At 47.1% G+C, this 23,944-nt stretch overlaps 1 protein-coding gene and 1 pseudogene across 2 annotated transcripts in view; both read left to right on the plus strand.

Annotated features, from left to right (window-relative positions):
• Positions 1-5,334, plus strand: part of LOC311106494 (polypeptide N-acetylgalactosaminyltransferase 14-like) — a 126,464-nt gene extending 121,130 nt beyond the window's left edge. The window contains exon 15 of the mRNA XM_084148842.1: positions 4,504-5,334. Coding sequence (XP_084004968.1) covers positions 4,504-4,662 — 159 coding nt within the window. The 3' untranslated portion in view covers positions 4,663-5,334. The remainder of the gene's footprint in view (positions 1-4,503) is intronic.
• A 669-nt stretch (positions 5,335-6,003) lies between these two features.
• Positions 6,004-23,021, plus strand: LOC311106799 (protein angel homolog 2-like; annotated as a pseudogene). The gene is made up of 9 exons: positions 6,004-6,008; positions 14,851-15,341; positions 15,470-15,536; positions 18,139-18,288; positions 18,534-18,603; positions 19,675-20,002; positions 21,706-21,761; positions 22,400-22,566; positions 22,900-23,021. The product of its transcript is annotated as a protein angel homolog 2-like (transcript).
• Positions 23,022-23,944: the final 923 nt, after the last annotated feature.

Raw genomic sequence — 23,944 nt, forward strand, 5'->3', positions numbered from 1 at the left:
TAAATAGCACGCTTAAAACATTATACACAGCTCAGTTACAGTCAAGTGTTGCATTCAGTTGAAGTCAGAAGTTTACATACACTTAGGTTGGAGTCATTAAAACTTGTTTCTCAACCACTCAACACATTTCTTGTTAACAAACTATAGTTTTGGCAAGTCGGTTAGGACATCTACTTTGTGCATGACACAAGTAATTTTTCCAACAATTGTTTACAGACAGATTATTTCACTTATAATTCACTGTATCACAATTCCAGTGGGTCAGAAGTTTACATACACTAAGTTGACTGTGCCTTTAAACAGCTTGGAAAATTCCAGAAAATTATGTAATGGCTTTAGAAGCTTCTGATAGGCTAATTGACATAATTTGAGTCAATTGGAGGTGTACCTGTGGATGTATTTCAAGGCCTACCTTCAAACTCAGTGCCTCTTTGCTTGACATCATGGGAAAATCTAAAGAAATCAGCCAAGACCTCAGAAAAGAAATTGTAGACCTCCACAAGTCTGGCTCATCCTTGGGAGCAATTTCCAAACGCCTGAAGGTACCACGTTCATCTGTACAAACAATAGTACGCAAGTATAAACACCATGGGACCACGCAGCCGTCATACCGCTCAGGAAGGAGACGCGTTCTGTCTCCTAGAGATGAACATACATTGGTGCAAAAAGTGCAAATCAATCCCAGAACAACAGCAAAGGACCTTGTGAAGATGCTGGAGGAAACAGGTATAAAAGTATCTATAGCCACAGTTAAACGAGTCCTATATCGACGTAACCTGAAAGGCCGCTCAGCAAGGAAGAAGCCACTGCTCCAAAATCGCCATAAAAAAGCCAGACTACAGTTTGCAACTGCACATGGGGACAAAGACCGTACTTTTTGGATTAATGTCCTCTGGTCTGATGAAACAAAAATAGAACTGTTTGGCCATAATGACCATCATTATGTTTGGAGGAAAAAGGGGGATGCTTGCAAGCCGAAGAACACCATCCCAACCATGAAGCACGGGTGTGGCAGCATCATGCTGTGGGGGTGCTTTGCTGCAGGAGGGACTGGTGCACTTCACAAAATAGATGGCATCATGAGGAAGGAAAATTATGTGGGTATATTGAAGCAACATCTCAAGACATCAGTCAGGAAGTTAAAGCTTGGTCGCAAATGGGTCTTCCAAATGGACAACAACCCCAAGCTTACTTCCAAAGTTGTGGCAAAATGGCTTAAGGACAACAAAGTCAAGGTATTGGAGTGACCATCCCAAAGCCCTGACCTCAATCCTATAGAACATTTGTGGGCAGAACTGAAAAAGCGTGTGCGATCAAGGAGGCCTACAAACCTGACTCAGTTACACCAGTTCTGTCAGGAGGAATGGACCAAAATTCACCCAACTTATTGTGGGAAGCTTGTGGAAGCCTACCCGAAATGTTGACCCAAGTAAAAAATGTTTATGGCAATGCTACCAAATACTAATTGAGTGTATGTAAAGTGTATGTAAACTTCTGACCCACTGGGAATGTGATGAAAGAAATAAAAGCTTAAATAAATCATTCTCTCTACTATTATTCTGGCATTTAACATTCTTAAAATAAAGTGGTGATCCTAACTGACCTAAGACAGGGAATTTTTACTAGGATTAAATGTCAGGAATTGTGAAAACTGAGTTTAAATGTATTTGGCTAAGGTGTATGTAAACTTCTGACTTCAACTGTAGATCGATAAGTAAGTGCTACATACTAGAGCTCTATATCGGCAGGTAGATTTTAGCTCTCCCACTATCAGAAGTTACGCAGGTATATACTACTTCCTCCTGCTAAAAAGGCTCCCAAAGCAGCATGTTCCACCCCTGGCACATAGAAGGAAACTGTGCAATGATAGCTAATTAGAGCCGTGCTCATGTGTTCCCCTCAGGCCACTGTAGGCTACAGCAGAGAGAGGCTCTCAGGAGCCTACAAATGTGCTTAACTATCAATTGTGCATCAACAGCCAGTAACAAGAATAATGACTCAGAGGCACCACAGGCACTGAATACTAATTGATTTAGTTTTAATTATTTTTATTTTGTCAATTAAAAAGTGCAGTCTCACTTTGCTTCATAAAAAAAGGAAAAAAACATGTCATGGCAATTTTAGTCTTTCCTGCTTTGATCAGGGCCACAATGTAACAGAGCTTGTTAAGCGTTTTTTCATGTCGCTTTTCGGGATGGAAAAATGCTTTCAGTGTAAATTTTTAACTACTAAAACCAGATATAAAGTATGTCGAAAATATAATGGACCTATATCTTGTTTTTTTTATAATGTAATCTTTGAGAACTAACAATCACCAAAATAAAAGGTAGACAGTCAGGGAGAATTGAAAATTCCAAAAACAATGAATTTAGCAGTATTCATTATGTTATTATGTTTGAGAAAAAGAGCACAGCATTAGCCATGGCAAAATGCATAGAATTGCAGGAAATTAGCTTTAAAACGGCAACATGGCAATACATTTTTTGGAGTTTCAGGAAATTGGCTCAAAAATGCAAAAAATGTCTTTACACCATGGAGATGGGAGCCTGTACTCACACATGTAGCCACTCTCCTGCCATGCCCACAACCTAAGCCCTTTTTGATCCAGAAGATTCCCTTGATATCCGCTATATTGTTTCTACCACTGAAGAGACATGATCATGATATGCCCCACTAGTCTTGGCAACAGGCTTTGCCTGTCAGCCGTCACATTCTAACCAGTGATGGATGTGTGAGACAATGTCCAAATCCTTGCATGTTTGCTAATATCTTTTAGTTTTGTTAATGTATAAGTTTGACAATATCAAGAATAATAATAATTCCCTGCTCTGAATGATTATTGTGACTCACCAGAAATTGAGTAAAGAGGGACATCTAGTGGTGAATAGTGGGAAGAGTACTGTGACAGTGCCATGAACATGACATGCAAAAAGATCTTTAGCTACAGTGAGGGAAAAAAGTATTTGATCCCCCACAGAGGTCAGACGTTTCTTGTAGTTGGCCACCAGGTTTGCACACATCTCAGGAGGGATTTTGTCCCACTCCTCTTTGCAGATCTTCTCCAAGTCATTAAGGTTTCGAGGCTGACGTTTGGCAACTCGAACCTTCAGCTCCCTCCACACATTTTCTATGAGATTAAGGTCTGGAGACTGGCTAGGCCACTCCAGGACCTTAATGTGCTTCTTCTTGAGCCACTCCTTTGTTGCCTTGGCTGTGTGTTTTGGGTCATTGTCATGCTGGAATACCCATCCACGACCCATTTTCAATGCCCTGGCTGAGGGAAGGAGGTTCTCACCCAAGATTTGACAGTACATGGCCCCGTCCATCGTCCCTTTTGATGCGGTGAAGTTGTCCTGTCCCCTTAGCAGAAAAACAACCCCAAAGCATAATGTTTTCACCTCCATGTTTGACGGTGGGGATGGTGTTCTTGGGGTCATAAGCAGCATTCCTCCTCCTCCAAACACAGCGAGTTGAGTTGATGCAAAAGAGCTCGATTTTGGTCTCATCTGACCACAACACTTTCACCCAGTTCTCCTCTGAATCATTCAGATGTTCATTGGCAAACTTCAGACGGGCCTGTATATGTGCTTTCTTGAGCAGGGGGACCTTGCGGGCGCTGCAGGATTTCAGTCCTTCACGGCATAGTGTTTTACCAATTGTTTTCTTGGTGACTATGGTCCCAGCTGCCTTGAGATCATTGACAAGATCCTCCCGTGTAGTTCTGGGCTGATTCCTCACCGTTCTCATGATCATTGCAACTCCACGAGGTGAGATCTTGCATGGAGCCCCAGGCTGAGGGAGATTTACAGTTATTTTGTGTTTCTTCCATTTGCGAATAATCGCACCAACTGTTGTCACCTTCTCTCCAAGCTGCTTGGCGATGGCCTTGTAGCCCATTCCAGCCTTGTGTAGGTCTACAATCTTGTCCCTGACATACTTGGAGAGCTCTTTGGTCTTGGCCATGGTGGAGAGTTTGGAATCTGATTGATTGATTGCTTCTGTGGACAGGTGTCTTTTATACAGGTAACAAGCTGAGATTAGGAGCACTCCCCTTAAGAGTGTGCTCCTAATCTCAGCTCGTTACCTGTATAAAAGACACATGGGAGCCAGAAATCTTTCTGATTGAGAGGGGGTCAAATACTTATTTCCCTCATTAAAATGCAAATCAATTTATAACATTTTTGACATGCGTTTTTTTGTTGTTATTCTGTCTCCTTCTGTTCAAATAAACCTACCATTAAAATGATAGACTGATCATTTATTTGTCAATAGGCAAACGTACAAAATCAGCAGGGGATCAAATACTTTTTTCCCCTCACTGTAAATATGAAGTTGACAAAATTACGGGGTCAGTATTGGACAATAGTTGCCCAAACTTTTTCATTTATTTGAACCGATGGCATTCTGTAACAATTAATGGACAATAGCAGTTTAATAACATTAGAACGCATGTCTCTGTGTACAGTATAGTTATTGATCTTTGTATTGTCTGTTGTGTTCCAGCGATGGCAGAAGTCAGGCACCCACCTGGAGCACCTGGTCTCCCACTTCTGCCTGGACAGTGAGATGGCCCTGGACGGCATCGAGAGCAGCAAGATGCTGGTGATCAGCCCCTGTGAACTGACAGCTTACACCCAGAGATGGGAGATGCCCTTCTCCTGATCCACCCACAACACAATCCTTCCTGTAGAGGAGGTCTACCCTACGAGCATTCATGAACTTCTGCAGTGCTTACTATAGCCAAGTGCTTTTAGAAAGAGAGAGAGAGTGATGGAGGGAGGGAAAGGAGAGAGGAGGTGGATACCAGAGGAAAGGGTATTTTCGGTCACTGAGATAAGTCTTTATAAGATGGCAGCGACTTGGATTGATGTCAGCACATTCAAGTGTTCAACAAGACATTCAGCAGGGCTGAAGTCATTTATTATGGGCTAATATAGATCAAAATACAGGGGACACAATTTTTCATTGCTGTTTTCATTGAAACTCATGTGGTCTGTCACAACTATTCTTCGAACTGCTGCTTCAAGTGTATAAGTTCTGTCTTAGAATTCAACCTGTCTTCGTAATGACATTTCAATCATGATCTAATATGGGATGGGATGCAGCTATGCTGGAATTTGTGACAGCAGATTTAATGCACATGTCAAATTGCCATATTTCAATATCCTATTTTAGGATTTGTGAAAACAATTTCATGATTCCCATTTATTTTTAATTGAAATGGAGATTACCTTTACACAAAATGTCTATGATCCTTAAACACACACACACACACGTCTATGATGCTGAAACACAAACACACTGTAATAGCCAGTGCTGCAATGTCAAAACTGGAAATAAAAGAAATACAGAAATGTTTTGTTAATTCGTTTTGTGTTCAGCAGTGATAAGTAGCCTATGTAGCCTAAACTAGAATATATTGATAACATTTTATAATGGTGAAGGTTGGATGGCCCCTTCCCTGATTTAACTAAAATTGTGAATTAGTCTGTGTAATTAGTATACATTTTCTTAAATGATACAAAATCAACTATTTAAATTGTATTAGATGTGACTGGTACCAGCACAGCACTGGCACCTCGGTCAGCATTACCAGCATCTTACAGGGCGGTGCTGTGACACATCATGGGTTTACAAAGACAGATGAACGGCAAGAAGTATTGACTGCAAAAGGGTTAAGTTTTGAGAATAAATAGCATAATAACCGCTCACTCAAATGAATATGCCTGCCTGGCTAACTTCCATGGGAAAAGGATCATTCGCAGATATGATGTTATGTCACGCTATCAGAGATTAGTTAACAGAGGTTTAATGTTAGCTAGAGAGTGCCATTATTATTTATTATTTGGGTACAAAAGGATGTCAATGGACTAGGCTAGTCTTCGTCGAGCGCATGCAGATGTCAGCTAAACATTTGGCTAATTATGATTATTTGCTCTGAAATCAGAAGAATATAATGGTATTCCCGATGAAATTCAAGACAACAAAAAACGAGGTAAAATCATGACGTCAGTGATCTTTAAGTCAGAACTCTAGAAAGATGCCCGAGTTTCTGACTTGGAATTCCAAGTTGGATGATCATTCAAAACAATATTTCCCAGTCAGAGCTAGTTTTTTTCCGAGGTCCCAGTTATCTTGAACACACTGAAGTCAGAAGTCTGAGATTTCTGAGTTCCTAGTTGTTTCGAACGCCAATAGAGCCCCACAGTGGAGGTGTCATAATACCCATAAAACCTAGCGGTCAAACAGTGCTTCCCCTGGCGTGACATTTTGATAACCATGTAAATCTCTCTCGGACAAGGTGACTTTCATCAATATATTTGTCTCTATTTACTCTCAGATTAGAAAATGCTTTGCCTCGATTTGGCAGTCTCGTCCAGATCATCACGGCATTTGTAGTTCTTTATGATAGCCACATTAGCAGCTAATTAGTATTTCATTTTAGGGGGGTAAATACAGACAAATACATTGATAAAAGTCACTTTGTCCTAGAGAGATTTACAGTTATCAAAACATCACACCAGGGTAAGCCTACATGAAACACAGCCCTTATTTTAAGTGTTTCTTAAATACCCTATGGGAAAAACTAATGGTGGAAAAACGATTGGAACCATTTCCTTGTTTGACCGCTAGGTTTTATGGGTATTATGACTCATATTGTGGTATTCTATACTCCAAGTAGACATCATAATCATAAGGAATTCCCCTCGACCATGCCCACAAATTGGGGAAAACAAACATTCTTTCCCATTGACCCCCATTGTAACAGAGCCAACATTGTCATCAATTTATAGTTATACAGAAATAACAAAACATGCCGAATAGCTGCTGCGTTATTCAATGTACATCCTGTTCTACGGTTCGCAATCCTCCCACATAGGGAAATAGACCCTGCGAGAAGAGCCCTGTGGCTTCAGGCTATTCAGCATGGGAGAGTGGGAAATGTGGCGACCAGGTGTCCAAGTAGGCTACACGTAGCTACAGTACGTGTGTGGAAAACATTTAATCACAGGTAAGACATACATTTAACTTGGTTTGGTATAGTGTGTTTGTACACTACTTGTAGCTGTATAGTCAATTTGCTTGTGTTGTTGGTCTTGGCTAGCTTAATGTTCCAGACCGGTTGGTAGCTAGCTAGCACTCACTCACTCATGTGGCTGCTAGCACCATCATGAAAAGGGGCATGAGGAAGGCCCTACAGTCAATATTATGTTTTTGTAAGTAGACACTCAGTAGCAGGCAATGTTGAAAAGTAATCTTTTGTACTTTTCTTAAATTTAGTTTTGTAATTGACAAAAAAAAGAAGACAACAAGAAAATGGTGTTTGAAAAAGGTGAACTTTTTGCTATGGGATAACCTAGGTAACCACCGGTTGTTTTCCCCACAGACGGAAGGGGCCATGACGGTCCCTGTGGTCCCTCCCCTCTGATCATCTTCTTCGATTGGGTTTAACGGCGGTTGGCATCCAATATTAATGGTGCATTACCGCCACCAGCTGGATGAGGTATTGAATGAGAAAATAAAAAAACATTTTTGGGAAGGGGGGAAAAAACGACATCATACAAAATTAAACACGTCAACTAACAAAACCCATCCCACTCCTTCAATCACAGTCCACTCCAAAATACATCCCTACACGGCTCAGGGGCCTGTGATGACGGAACATTCACAGACAGGATTTCTTGCATGGCCTTGACTGTGAAATCACGAAGACCCAAAAAACATTCAGCTGCCTTCAATGACTTCAATTTTCTTAGACTTCTTCTCCGCTTGTGCTGTACAGTTTATGACCATTGCAATAAATAATACAAAGTCCACCTTTTTAACATGTAGCATTTCACTATCCCTAGGTTGATTGTTCAGTAGTCTTATGCCTTGGGGGTAGGAGCTGTTATGGAGCCTTTTGGACATAGACTTGGCGCTCCGGCACTGCTTGACGTGTGGTAGCAGAAAGAACAGTCTATGACTTTGGTGACTGGAGTCTTTGACAATTCTTTGGGCCTTCCTGTGACACTGCCTAGTATATAGGTCCTGGATGGCAGGAAGCTTGGCCCCAGTGATGTACTGGGCCGTACGCACTACCCTCTGTAGCGCCTTACGGTCAGATGCCGAGCAGTTGCCATACCAGGCGGTGATGCAACCGGGCAGGATGCTCTCGATGGTGCAGCTGTAGAACTTTTTGAGGATCTGGGGACCCATGCCAAATCTTTTCATTGAGGGGGAAAAGGTGTTGTCGTGCCCTCTTCACGGCTGTCTTGGTGTGTTTGGACCATGATAGTTGTTGTTGATGTGGACACCAAGGAACTTGAAACTCTCTACCCGCTCCACTACAGCCCTGTCGATGTTAATGGGGGCCTGTTCGGCCCTCCTTTTCCTGTAGTCCACGATCAGCTCCTTTGTCTTGCTCACATTGAGGGAGAGGATGTTGTCCTGGTACCACACTGCCAGGTCTTTGACCTCCTCCCTATAGGGTGTCTCATCTTTGTCGGTGATCAGACCTACCACTGTTGTGTCATCAGCAAACTTAATGATGGTGTTGGACTCGTGCTTGGCAACGCAGTCGTGGGTGAACAGGGCGTACAGGAGGAGACTAAGCACACACCCCTGAGGGGCCCCAGCGTGGCAGATGTGTTGTTGCCTAACCTTACCACCTGGGGGCGGCCCGTCAGGATGTCCACGATCCAGTTTCAGAGGGAGGTGTTTAGTCCCAGGGTCCTTAGCTTAGTGATGAGCTTTGTGGGCACTATGGTGTTGAACACTGAGCTGTAGTCAATGAACAGCATTCTTACGTAGGTGTTCCTTTTGTCCAGGTGGGAAAGGGCAGTGTGGAGTGCAATTGAGATTGCGTCATCTGTGGATCTGTTGGGGCGGTATGCGGATTGGAGTGGATCTAGGGTTTCCGGGATGATGGTGTTGATGTGAGTCATGACCAGCCTTTCAAAGCACTTCATGGCTACCGACGTGAGTGCTACGGGGCGGTAGTCATTTAGGCAGGTTACCTTCGCTTTCTTGGGCACAGGGACTATGGTGGTCTGCTTGAAACATGTAGGTATAACAGACTCGGTCAGGGAGAGGTTGAAAATGTCAGTAAAGACACTTGCCAGTTGGTCCGCGCATGCTCTGAGTACACGTCCTGGTAATCAGTGTCAAAAGAACCGATGTGGATGTGGTGGAGGAGTCAGGCGCAGGACACAGAGGATTCGTCCAAAAAGACTTTACTAGTCTAAAGTGCAACAAAAACAATACACGACCTCGAAAACAAACGGAGGCGAGGGAATTACGCAACATGCGTAAAACAATAAACAAAACTAACAGAGCACAAACACGCAGCTCCGCACGACAGGCAAACAACAACACACAATCTAACTAATACAAAACAGGGAACTTATAGGACACGTAATCAGAACACAAACAGACACAGGTGTACAAGACAGACTAAAGCAATCACACCACGAAACATACAACGGTGGCAGCTAGTACTCCGGGGACGGCGAACGCCGAAGCCTGCCCGAACCAGGAGGAGGAGCAGTCTCGGCCGAAACCGTGACAGTACCCCCCCCTTGACGCGCGGCTCCAGCCGTGCGCCGACCCCGGCCTCGGGGACGGCGGAACTCAGTCAGGAGGGATGGATCGAGGATGTCCCTCCTAGGCACCCAGCACCGTTCCTCCGGACCGTACCCCTCCCACTCCACGAGATACTGGAGACCACTCATCCGGCGCCTCGAGTCCAAGATGGTCCGGACCCTGTACGCCGGGGCCCTCTCGATGTCCAAAGGGGGCGGAGGGGTCTCTCCTATCTCATCTTCTTGGAGTGGGCCAGCTACCACCGGCCTGAGAAGAGACACATGGAACGAGGGGTTAATATTTTTGTATTCAATAGGCAGTTGTAACCTGTAACACACCTCATTCAATCTTCTCAGGACTTTGAAGGGCCCCACAAACCGCCAACCCAGCTTCCGGCAGGGCAGGCGGAGGGGCAGGTTTCGAGTCGAGAGCCAGACTCGATCTCCCGGTGCGTACACCGGTCCCTCACTGCGGTGGCGATCGGCGCTCGCCTTTTGTTGACGGATGGCCCGCTGCAGATGGACATGGGCAGCGTCCCACGTCTCCTCCGAGCGCCGAATCCACTCGTCCACCGCAGGGGCCTCGATCTGGCTCTCGTGCCACGGTGCCAGGACCGGCTGATACCCCAAAACACACTGGAAAGGTGTTAAACCGGTGGAGGAGTGGCGGAGAGAGTTCTGGGCCATCTCGGCCCAGGGGATATACCTGGACCACTCCTCCGGCCGGTCCCGGCAATAGGACCTCAAAAACCTACCCACATCCTGGTTGACTCGTTCAACCTGCCCATTGCTCTCTGGGTGGTACCCCGAGGTAAGGCTCACCGAGACCCCCAAGCGTTCCATGAACGCCCCCCAGACTCTGGAGGTAAACTGGGGACCTCGGTCAGACACAATATCCTCGGGGACCCCATAGTGCCGGAACACGTGGGTAAATAGGGCCTCGGCGGTCTGTAGGGCAGTAGGGAGACCCGGCATTGGGAGGAGACGACAGGCCTTGGAAAACCGATCCACAACGACCAAAATGGTGGTATTCCCCTGGGAAGGGGGTAGGTCGGTCACAAAATCCACCGAGAGGTGGGACCATGGTCGTTGTGGAACGGGCAGGGGATGTAACTTACCCCTGGGCAAATGTCTAGGCGCCTTACACTGGGCGCACACCGAGCAGGAGGAGACATAAACCCTCACATCCTTAGCTAACGTTGGCCACCAGTATTTCACGCTAAGGCAGTGCACTGTCCGGCCAATACCTGGATGTCCAGAGGAGGGTGATGTATGAGCCCAATAAATAAGACGATCACGAACCTCGAGCGGAACGTACTTCCGCCCCACAGGACACTCGGGGGGAGTAGGGTCGGCACGCAGTGCCCGCTCGATCTCCGTATCGACCTCCCATACTACCGGAGCCACCAGACAAGACTCCGGCAGTATGGAAGTGGGCTCAATGGACCTCTCCTCTGTGTCATACCGCCGGGACAGGGTGTCTGCCTTACCGTTCTGGGACCCTGGGATGTATGTGATCTTAAAAACAAACCGGGTCAGGAACATGTTCCACCTAGCCTGACGAGGGTTCAATCTCCTAGCTGCCCGGATGTACTCCAGGTTACGGTGATCGGTCAGAATGAGGAAAGGGTGTTGAGCCCCCTCAAGCCAATGCCTCCACACCTTTAGGGCCTGGACTACAGCTAACAGCTCCCTGTCCCCAACGTCATAATTGCGCTCCGCCGAGCTGAGTTTCTTAGAGTAGAACGCACAGGGGCGGAGCTTAGGTGGCGTGCCGGACCGTTGTGACAGGACTGCCCCAATACCGGTCTCGGACGCGTCTACCTCTACTTGGAATGGTAAAGAGGGATCCGGATGCGCCAGCACCGGGGCCGAGGTGAACAGGTTCTTCAGTTTGACAAATGCCCTGTCCGCCTCAGCTGACCACTGCAGACGAACCGGACCCCCCTTTAACAGGGACGTAATGGGCGCTGCAACCTGTCCAAAGCCCCGAATAAACCTCCGGTAGTAATTAGCAAAACCCAAGAACTGCTGCACCTCTTTTACAGTGGTTGGAGTTTGCCAATTACGCACGGCCGACACACGGTCTACCTCTATCTCCACACCAGACGCGGACAACCGATAACCCAAAAAGGAGACGGACTCCTGGAAGAACAGGCATTTCTCTGCCTTGACATACAAGTCATGCTCCAACAGTCTTCTCAACACTCGGCGCACCAGGGCTACATGCTCGGCTCGTGTAGAAGAGTACACTAGGATGTCGTCGATGTACACTACCACACCCTGCCCATGCATGTCCCGGAAAATCTCGTCAACAATGGATTGGAAGACTGAAGGAGCATTCATTAGCCCGTATGGCATGACGAGATACTCGTAATGACCCGAGGTGGTGCTAAATGCCGTTTTCCATTCATCCCCCTCCCTAATGCGCACCAGATTGTACGCGCTCCTGAGATCCAACTTTGTGAAGAACTGCGCTCCGCGTAATGACTCCGTCATAGTCGCAATCAGTGGAAGAGGGTAACTGTACTTAACCGTGATCTGATTGAGACTACGGTAATCAATACACGGGCGCAAACCCCCGTCCTTCTTCTTCACAAAGAAGAAACTCGAGGAAACCGGGGAAGTGGAGGACCGTATGTATCCCTGTGCCAAGGACTCGGCTATGTAAGTCTCCATAGCCGCTGTCTCCTCTTGAGACAGGGGATACACACGGCTCCGCGGAAGAGCCGCTCCTGTTTGGAGATTTATCGCACAGTCCCCCTGTCTATGAGGTGGTAGCCGTGTTGCCCTCGTCTTGCTGAACACGAGTGCTAAGTCCTCATACTGCGGGCACTTGGTTCGGACTCTCAACCGAGGTCGCCCCTAAGGAAACACCTAGACATCTCCCTACACACTGGGCAGACCACTCCATAAGAGCCCTCTGTTGCCACGCAATGGTAGGATCATGGGTGCTTAACCAGGGAAGCCCCAACACCACGGGGTACGCAGGAGAGTCAATCAGATAAAACGGAATGATCTCCTCATGACCCCCCTGCGTCGTCATAGTAAGTGGTGCTGTGACTTCTCTGATCAGCCCCGACCCCAACGGCCGGCTGTCTAAGGCGTGGACAGGAAAGGGGGCTTCTACCGGCCGAAGGGGAATTCCAAACCTATAACAAAATGCCCGATCAATAAAATTCCCAGCTGCGCCTGAATCTACTAGCGCCTTATGCTGGGAATGAGGTGCCACCTGTGGAAATCTCACAGGAATACTCATGTGACCAACAGAAAGCTCTGGGTAAGTGGGGCGCCTACTCACCTGAAATGACTCCCCAGTGCGTGACCTGTTGTCCCCTCTCCCAGGAGACCCTCCCCAGCACCTGGCCGCGGTGTGTCCTCCACGGCCACAGTTGGTGCAGGGGGTGGCCCCCCTCGGGTTCTCTCTCCTCCTCTCTCTAGCGCCAGCACCCCCGAGCTCCATGGGAATCGGCTCGGAGGTGCTGGAGGGTGGAATGGTCGGCCCCCACTCGGGACGTCCGCGGGTAGCCTTCAATGCTGCAGAAATGTTTTGGTACCCTTCCCCAGATCTGTGCCTCGACACAATCCTGTCTCGGAGCTATACGGACAATTCCTTCGACCTCGTGGCTTGGTTTTTGCTCTGACATGCACTGTCAACTGTGGGACCTTATATAGACAGGTGTGTGCCTTTCCAAATAATGTCCAATCAACTGAATTTACCACAGGTGGACTCCAATCAAGTTGTGTAAACTTCTCAAGGATGATCAATGGAAACAGGATGCACCTGAGCTCAATTTTGAGTCTCATAGCAAAGGGTTTGAAACTTATGTAAATAATATATTTCTGTTTTTTATTTTGTATAAATTTGCAAAGATTTCAAAAAACCTGTTTTCGCTTTGTCATTATGGGGTATTGTGTGTAGATTGATGAGGAAAATGTTTAATTTAATCCAGGGCTGTAACGTAACAAAATGTGGAAAAAGTCAAGGGGTCTGAATACTTCTGACTAGAACGTGAACGCAGCAAGAGTATGCGAAGAGTTTCGATGTTCTCCAGTTTTACATTTTCTATTCTGTATTTGTTGGGATATAATGGGAGATCATCTTTTTGCGCTTGATTATTGCATCATGTTTACATATTGTCACGATTTAAACTGAATATGAACCCAAATGCAGACAACTACACCGAGCCAGAGAAGGTTTAACAGGTTTATTTCAAAGTTAAATTGTCCAGGTTTCCAAAAATAGGGGAAGAGCAAGTCCAGGTCTACAGGGAGGGTAACAGATCCAGGGTTCTGAGCAAGAGTGGTACCGTAACGTCCTAGTGTCCGTGGTGAGTCCAAATGTGAGGTCCAGTAGTGGAAAGCAGGATGGTGGTGGCAGGAGTGAAGCGGAGGCAGGAGTCAGGTTCCAAAAATCTGTGGCACAGGAGAAATATAAATAGAACAGGCCAAAAACACAAAGAGCGAAAACAAGCAGGTTGCGTCAGCAGCGAGACTAACATGGTCGTCTTGACTATGATCTGACGATGAGTGGCAAGTTTGACCGGGTCTTTAAGGCTGAGGTGATTATGGTGAATGAGCTGCAGCTGGAACCCTGACTCCCGCACACCAGACTTCACTCCTGCAATTAAGAACAGACAGAGGGGAGGGGGAGAGCAGAGAGAGAGCTACCTAGCAGCAGTAGGCCTAACACATATGTAATAATTTGAGGACTCGAAAATGGCCTACTGAAATGCTATTAAAGATTCAGATTTGTTTTGGGCAGAAACATTTCCTCGCTGTGTTGTAGAAGTCACTGATGTTTGCAGATGTCTCGACATCAAAACCTAAACCATGGGGCGGCAGGTAGCTTAGTGGTTAAGAGCGTTGTGCCAGTAACCGAAAGGTCGCTGGTTCTAATCCCCGAGCCGACTAGGTGAAAAATCTGCCGATGTGTCCTTGAGCAAGGCACTTAACCCTAATTGCTCCTGTAAGTCGCTCTGGATAAGAGCGTCTGCTAAATGACAAAAAAATAAAAATGTCTATCGGAACGCTGACCAAAAGTATGTTAAAACACAAATTTCAGTCAATTTAACGGCTACTTATTGTGGTTATGCTAGTTACCTAACTTAGCCAGCTGTGGTAGTCATAATCACCAACAAAGTTAGTTAGCTTATGACATTCGCCTATGCAAATCGTGCTATTCAGTGACTGTATGCTTTTGTGAAGAACGCATCCACAGGAGCCCCAGCAATGCATTGCTGCTTAGGCCTACTTGAGCTGAGTGCATGTAATTTCTCTCCTGCAGTCAACCCATGTTTTCTCGACACCTGACCGCGTTTGGCTCACACTGGTTGCCCCCAACTCACACCCTGTTGGGCGGCTGGAGGGACGTACAATTACCCAACTATCCATGTCGGTCGGGTGTGCCCCCTTGGCCTCAACTCTCTCACCCCACCAAGCACCTCTCAGGGGCCTTCCGACCTCCAGATACCCACAACATCAACTGGACAAGACAACAGTCCAGACAACATCCCCCACCAGGGTTTCCTTTTCACTGCTTTTCTCATCGACCCTTCCACCTTGGACTGATGGAATGCTCAGACAAAGAGCCTCCACACAAGTGGAGGAGGAGTGCAGAAGAGAGGGGTCCAGGGGATAGGGACAGGTCCAAGGGCTCCCCCAAGTGACAGTACCCACCACGACAGGCTCGCAGTGCCACTACCAGCCCCAATTACTGGTTCAAAGATGGGAAACAACAACCACCACCTCCTGGGAGTCCATCAAGACTGGCATTAGGTAATACTTCAGTTTCAAGAGAGAAATTAAGAAATTAACCTGAAGTGTTTAAGGTTTGGTCCAATATGGATCCTGTCATGCAGTGTCATTCACATGCTAACCAAATTGTTTAGTTTGTGCATTTCCAGAGCTGAAGAGAAAATGGGAGGACTTTTCCCACTGCTATATGTCCAGACCCCAGTCTGGTGGTGGGAGGTGTCACGCCCTGACATATAGATCTCTAGTTGGTTTGGTCAGGGTGTGAATATCTATGTGTAGATCTATGTTATCTATATCTAGGTTGGCCAGGTGTGGTTCCCAATCAGAGGCAGCTGTCGATCGTTGTCTCTGATTGGGGATCATACTTAGGTAGCCATTTTGCCTACCTTTAGTTGTGGGATCTTGTTTCTGTTTGTGTGGCTTGTTTGATGTATAGCCTTTAGAACTTCACGTTCAGTTGCTTTGTTATTTTGTCAAGTGTTTATTATTAAACATGTACGCATACCACGCTGCACCTTGGTCCAATCCTTTACACGACGGACGTGACAGAAGATCCCACCACCAACGGACCAAGCAGCGTGGCCAGGAGGAGAAGACACCCTGGACACAGGTGGGGAAGACATTTTGGACATGGGAGGAGATATTAGCCGGTAAAGGACCCTGGGCAAAGGAAGAAGCCCAGGCAGGAGAGGACCAACGGCGACGCCGAAGTGCACAACGACGAAGGAGGCCTGAGAGGCAACCCCAAGAAAAAAATTTGGGGGGCACACGGGGTGGTCGACAAAGCAGCAGGAGGCCGTGAAAAGGCTGACTGTGGAGGAGGAGGAGGCTGCTATAGTAGAGGCCCTCCAAGACCTGCAGCTCAGCAGTCTGAGAGAGGAGACCACCACATTGCGGGGGCTGTTAGCTCAGAGGGAGCAGGAGTTCTCCCTTCAGAGGGAGGCGCTACAGGAGGCTCACAGGGAGAAGGAGTCAGTGGATGCCCTGAGAAAGGAGTTGGCCAGGCAACAGGAGGAGCTGAGAGAGGCGTTAACCCTTCAGCAGCAGAGAGCTCAGTACTTAGAGCAGAGGCTGGCGAAGCCAGGTTGCAGAGCAGAGCCAACTCCCTGCACTCGCTTTGAGGAGCGTGTGACCATGTAGGCACCAGGCTATGCGCCGGCGTTGCGCACTGTGCCGCCAGGGCGCTTTCACAGACCTGTGGTGCGTGTCTCCAGTCCGGCACGGCTCGTGCCTACTCCTCGCACCAAACCAGTGGTGCGTGTCTCCAGTCCGGTACGGCCCGTACCTGCTCCTCGCACCAAACCAGTGGTGCGTGTCGCCAGCCCGGTACGCCCCGTACCTGCTCCCCGCACCAAACCAGTGGTGCGTGTCTCCAGTCCTGTACGGCCCGTACCTGCTCCTCGCACCAAACCAGTGGTGCGTGTCCCCAGCCTGGTACGGCCCGTGCCTGCTCCTCGCACCAAACCAGTGGTGCGTGTCGCCAGCCCGGTGCGCCCCGTACCTGCTCCTCGCACCAAGCCAGTGGTGCGTGTCCCCAGCCCGGTACGGCCCGTGCCTGCTCCTCGCACCAAACCAGTGGTGCGTGTCGCCAGCCCGGTGCGCCCCTACCAGCTCCTCGCACCAAACCAGTGGTGCATGTCCCCAGCCCGGTACGGTCCAGTCTAGGGTCAGAGCAGTCCGCTCCACCGGTGCCTAGTCCAGCTCCGGTCAGCTGCTCCACTCCAGTGCCAGAGCAGTCCGCTCCACCGGTGCCTAGTCCAGCTCCGGTCAGCTGCTCCACTGCAGTGCCAGAGCAGTCCGCTCCACCGGTGCCCAGTCCAGCTCCGGTCAGCTGCTCCACTCCAGTGCCAGAGTAGTCCGCTCCACCGGTGCCCAATCCAGCTCCGGTTAGCTGCTCCAGTCCAATGCCAGAGCAGTCCACTACACCGGTGCCTAGTCCAGCCCCGGTCAGCTGCTCTTGTCCAGAGCCAGAGCAGTCCTCTCCACTGGGATCCAGTTCAGCTCCGGTCAGCGGCTCCACTCCAGTGCCAGAGCAGTCCACTCCACCGGTGCCCAGTCCGGGTCCGGTCGTCTACTCTCCCACACCAGGGTCCAGACAGGACTTGGTGCATCGCGGGAGGACTGCAGAGCCAGAACCAGACATCAACCCCTCTCCAGGGTCAGGGCCTCCCACACCAGGGTCCAGACAGGGCTTGGTGCATCACAGGAGGATTGCCGGTCCAGACGTCAGCCCCTCTCCAGGGTCGGGGCCTCCCACACCAGGGTCCAGACAGGGCTTGGTGCATCGTGGGAGGACTGAGAGGGGAAGCATCGCGCCGGGGTCCAGACCGGACCAGGTGTGCAACGGGGAGACAGAAAAGGAGAGGACAGTAAGGGTGACGTCGCACCCGGAGCCGGAGCCGCCACAGAGGGTAAAAGCCCACCCGGATCCTCCCCTAATGAGTCAGTTTTGCGGCCGGAGTCCGCACCTTTGGGGGGGGTACTGTCACGCCCTGACATAGAGATCTCTAGTTGGTTTGGTCAGGGTGTGAATATCTATGTGTAGATCTATGTTATCTATATCTATGTTGGCCGGGTGTGGTTCCCAATCAGAGGCAGCTGTCGATCGTTGTCTCTGATTGGGGATCATACTTAGGTAGCCATTTTGCTTACCTTTAGTTGTGGGATCTTGTTTCTGTGGCTTGTTTGATGTATAGCCTTTAGAACTTCACGTTCAGTTGCGTTGTTATTTTGTCAAGTGTTTATTATTATTATTAAACATGTACGCATACCACGCTGCACCTTGGTCCAATCCTTTACACGACGGACGTGACAGGAGGCGAGAATCACCCTTTGACTTCTCTGTGATGTCCTATAACACCCTCTCTCAGGACCTGCTCCACGACAATAACTACCTGTACAAACACCGTAGCTCCTCCATCCTAAACTGCCCAACATCCTTAAAGAGCTCAAAGAGCACAACACAGATGTAAGTGAATGGGTTATGAATCATTACTGATGGTACAACCATTTACATGATCTATTAGCTTGTGATAGATTCACAGACTTACCAACATATTGATCATCATCACAAGGAACAGTGAACACAATAGAGTGGCACTGTTTTGACTAGTTCAAGTCATTATCCCTTAGAGCTCATCAAAATGATGATGATACTGCATATTTTCATGTTAGATGTGTACTGCGGAATTATGTCAAACTTTGCCTCCTTAGATTATGTGTCTGCAGGAGGTCAAAGAGGACCACTATGAAAAACAGATCAAACCCTATCTAGAAGCTTTAGGTACTGCCCCCTGTTGGTCCCTTGCTGTTGTATACTCAGAATGTACAACCGGTAAAGTAAGTGTAAATATCATTGTATTGAACATTCTGCCATGTAGAGACTATTGCGTCTTTTTTACATCGACTTCTTTCAGATTCATATCATGGAGTAACCATGGTAACGGTATGATGTTTCGGCAAAGGACACCTTTCGGTCACAGGCCCAACTCTCTAAACCCCTAGGCTACCTGCCAACCCATGAGTTTTATCATATGGAAATGTGAAGTGCACATTTGGTCTCACGGGTGTTTGACTTGCTTGTATGACATCAAAGCGGTATTTATTATCATTTTAAACATCTCTTCTTTCAAAATACATTGAGTCATCTTAATTTAGAGCATTTCCCTCACTCAAACAACAACACATTTGCAAGAGTTGCCCAATTAGCGGGAGGGATGGGGGTAACTTCTTGTCGCGTGTGGTTCTCAAATTCAGAACGGCTGTCACTCAAAACCAATATCGGCTGTGATGCGCATAGCCTGAGCTCTGACATCATTTATAGTGTATACAGGTATGAGTGTAAAGGGTTAAGACTTAATCCCCCCTCCGCGATCTGTGTGGGCAAGTGCAAAGCACTTGTTTAGCCCAATCCTGATACATCCAAATAACCAGTGACGAAAACCGCTAAAACTGAACTAATGCTGCTTGTTCAGTCCACGCATCCCATTCACTCCCGGCAGATTCTTTGGTCTACACGCAGAATCTGCCCAGTGTGCCCACGGGAGATTAATTAAGACTAGGCCTATTCTCTTGAGCTGTAGCGCAGCCTATTTTAAATTGAAAAGCTTGTCAAAATGATACAATGGAAACTGCATAAAGAAGCAAGCGATATTGCCATTGGAGGTTACATTTAATATGACCACTAGAGGGAGCCACATGCATAGATAATTAATTTCTCAATCCACTTGGTTTTCCGGTTTCACTTGTTTCACTTTCAAAAATATTGAAATTGTGTACATTTTCAGCACAGTTTATGAGAAATGTCACATTTACTTTGATGTTGTGATGTTTTTTTCCCTATTTCCTTCCCCAGGTTACCAGTGTGAGTACAAGCAGAGGACAGGCAGGAAGCCTGATGGCTGTACGATGGTCAATAAGAAGGACCGCTTCTCCCTGCTGTCCAGACACCCAGTGGAGTACTTCCGCTGGGGCATCCCACTGCTAGACCGGGACAACGTGGGCTTGGTGCTGTTACTGCGTCCCACGAGACCCCTCAGCCCAGAGGCCTGTGTGTGTGTGTGGCCAACACACACCTCCTGTACAACCCCTGGCGTGGGGACATTAACTCTGTGCCCTGGTCCCCTCTGTACAGCTTAGTTAGGGAGAGCAGGCTGGAGTACGACGGCATTTCCATAGGCAAGGTGAGGTCTTCATCATCTACACGCCCATCTTTCTGCTGTGGGATAATAAGCGCTGGCTGAAGCTGATTACTACGGAGGGAACATAATGTTTACGTTTACGTTTACGTTTTACGTTTTAGTCATTTAGCAGACGCTCTTATCCAGAGCGACTTACAGTTAGTGTTCAGGGAGTGCTGCTATAAAATGTGGGCTGTTATAGAATGTTCGTTGAGCTCCTCCCTGTCAATCATCATCATTCTTTAGTATTTCTAGTTAATTTTCAATCTGTGTTGAATGCCCTTTCTTTGCCATTTTTATGCTTACCTCCAAATAATTGTACAGCAAGTTGGTTGGCTACAGTTGAAGTCGGAAGTTTACATACACTTAGGTTGGAGTCATTAAAACTCGTTTTCAACCACTCCACACATTTCCTGTTAACAAACTATAGTTTTGGTAAGTAGGTTAGGACATATACTTTGTGCATGACACAAGTAATTTTTCCAACAATTGTTTACAGACAGATTATTTCACTTATAATTCACTTTATCACAATTCCAGTGGTCAGAAGTTTACATACACTAAGTTGACTGTGCCTTTAAACAGCTTGGAAAATGATGTCATGGCTTTAGAAGCTTCTGATAGGCTAATTGACATCATTTGAGTCAATTGGAGGTGTACCTGTGGATGTATTTCAAGGCCTACCTTCAGACTCAGTGCCTCTTTGCTTGACATCATGGGAAAATCAAAAGAAATCAGCCAAGACCTCAGAAGAAAAATTGTAGACCTCCACAAGTCTGGTTCATACTTGGGAGCAATTTCCAAATGCCTGAAGGTACCACGTTCATCTGTACAAACAATAGTACGCAAGTATAAACACCATGGGACCACGCAGCCGTCATACCGCTCAGGAAGGAGACGCGTTCTGTCTCCTAGAGATGAACGTACTTTGGTGCGAAAAGTGCAAATCAATCCCAGTACAACAGCAAAGGACCTTGTGAAGATACTGGAGGAAACAGGTACAAAAGTATCTATATCCACAGGAAAACAAGTCTTATATCGACATAATCTGAAAGGCCTCTCAGCAAGGAAGAAGCCACTGCTCCAAAACCGCTATAAAAAGCCAGACTATGGTTTGCAACTGCACATTGGGACAAAGATCGTACTTTTTGGAGAAATGAAACAAAAATAGAACTGTTTGGTCATAATGACCATCGTTATGTTTGGAGTAAAAAGGTGGTTGCTTGCAAGTCGAAGAACACCATCCCAACCGTGAAGCACGGGGGTGGCAGCATCATGCTGTGGGGGTGCTTTGCTGCAGGAGGGACTGGTGCACTTCACAAAATAGTGTTCAGGCCTCAGGCCTTTACCAACACTGAGGAAATGCATGCTTCTTTCCTCTGATCTGAATGTGACGTTAATACTCTTCTCTCCTCCCAGATATTGACATGGGAATCTCCAACCTGTCTGTACAGGACTTTGAAGCACAAGCTATAGCAACTATGAACAGGTTGCATTTCAGTGTTAATAATCATTTAGTTGAGACAGACAGTGCCTGTGATCCCTACAGTCAGTTAGTTCTGTCAGGTAACTGTATGAGATCTGATGCTGTCAGGTAACTGTAGGAGATCTGATGCTGTCAGGTAACCGTAGGAGATCTGATGCTGTCAGGTAACCGTAGGAGATCTGATCCTGTCAGGTAACTGTATGAGATCTGATCCTGTCAGGTAACTGTAGGAGATCTGATGCTGTCAGGTAACTGTAGGAGATCTGATGCTGTCAGGTAACTGTAGGAGATCTGATGCTGTCAGGTAACTGTAGGAGATCTGATGCTGTCAGGTAACTGTAGGAGATCTGATCCTGTCAGGTAACTGTAGGAGATCTGATGCTGTCAGGTAACCGTAGGAGATCTGATGCTGTCAGGTAACCGTAGGAGATCTGATCCTGTCAGGTAACTGTAGGAGATCTGATCCTGTCAGGTAACTGTAGGAGATCTGATGCTGTCAGGTACTGTACCAGCTGTAGCTCCTCTGACTCACAACAGACCTTCAATATTAATGCTTTTCAAACAGTTGAGTGTCTGTGCTGCTCAACGCAGCTCTAATTTGTTTTGAACAGCGTCTGCAAATCGGATGCATCCACTCGTCCCTCTCTCGTCGTCTTGCTCACTCTGTTTGTATGCCTTGGAGAATTTAGGAGACGAGAGTTGACAAATCCTTCCCGTACAATATTAACGTGAAGCGAGTGGAACTGCTCATAGGGAGAAGTGACAAGTCTATCCCTGGATGATTTGTTGTTTGTCCAGTGCAGTCCGTGCAGTGCTCCAACTTCAAGGAGCAACTGTCTGTGTTAATTAGCAGTTGAAGTTAAGCCAGTGCCCTGTGTGACAGTGTGTCTCTCCCCCTCCCCATGTCCCACCAGTGAGTCCAGGCCCAGTATAGAGCACAGTCTGAGGCTGACGTCAGCCTACTTCCACTACCTGACAGAGGACGGCAGGCTTGAGATCACCACCTGTCACTCCAGAAAAGCCTTCACTGTGGACTACATCTTCTACTCCGCAGGAACTGGGGACATTTCCACACAGCCAGGTACACACAATATACTACATGTTGACATACACTACATACAACACAGGATTTGTTGATTGATTTGTATACTTTAAAGCAGAGTGGGATCTGACAATCAAAATATTATTTATGATGAGGTGGGTCTTGTAATGTGAACTCTGCAGATGCTGCAGTCTGCTTTACTGCAGTGCAGTGCAGTGAGATGTGGAGTTGATTAGTCTCCCAAGCTGCAATTATGTAACCATGATTAGGGCCCTGAGTTTTTCTTGACTAAGATCACATCATCAGGGAAAAGTCAGGGCCTTCACCATGCCTGTTGTATGTTCCTCCCAGAGGGTTCATTGCCCAGGTGAGGGCTGCTGGCCAGACTGTCCCTGGTGGGACAGACAGACCTGGAGGCTGTCAACGGGCTACCCAACGAGCACAACTCCTTGGACCATCTGCCCATACTGGCCCTCCTCCGCCTCTGCCCCTGAGACTGGTGGTCAAGGGTTAGGGGTCAGAGCCTCAAACAAACGTGGAGGTCAAAGAACTGGAGAGACCAGGGAATTCACCCATACCTCTCACCAGCGACCAATAGCTTCTGTCTCTGAGTCTCATATTATCATATCACCACGGAGATAGACTTTCATTTTAATGACATGTATTGATGATCTTGCAGCTTGGCAGTAGCCTATCTCTAGTGGATAGATGTAGGCTACTGCATCGAGATGTTTACACTTTTTTTTACTTTTGATGTTATTTTACATTGGTTGAAGATATTATGAAAATATACATTTTTATATTTGAATGGTTGTAATGTTGACATGAATTCATTTCAAAACATGCAGCTGATAAGGAATAACACTGAGATATTTACTTTTTCTATTCATTATGTCATGCACATGAGCACAAACTATTTGATAATATTGGTATTGAAAATGAAGGCTATGTTACAGCTATTGTACCTAATTTAACGCAATAGAATACCTGCAATTAAAGACACCCTGTACATGCATATAGTTCAGCTCTGTAATAATGTCACATTACATTGAATGAGTTCCAGGGATTGTTTGAACGGTACCGCTCAGCGATAACCAAAGGCACACAGGTGGACAGAGAAGCTGACACGAGCTGATCAGAGAAAAGAGAGGGAGTGTTTTCTCACCTGGAGAGGAATGAAAGTGAACCCAGGGTACATAACCTTGAGTGACGAACCTGCTAGTGCGTTAGGTGAAAAGCTCATTAATAAAAACAGAACAGTCATCTCTACCATTAGATGAAGAATCACTGGAGTCAGCCTCCTGATAGGCAATTTCTCTCAACATGTTGGAGTGTTTTTAATATTCTACACACTGCAGAATCCTCAAGTTTGTTTCCAATATTGCACATCAATCTTTTTTTTAGACCGAAACTAAGT

The sequence above is a fragment of the Coregonus lavaretus genome (assembly GCF_964263955.1).
Source record: "Coregonus lavaretus genome assembly, chromosome: 31".
Taxonomy (NCBI): domain Eukaryota; kingdom Metazoa; phylum Chordata; class Actinopteri; order Salmoniformes; family Salmonidae; genus Coregonus; species Coregonus lavaretus.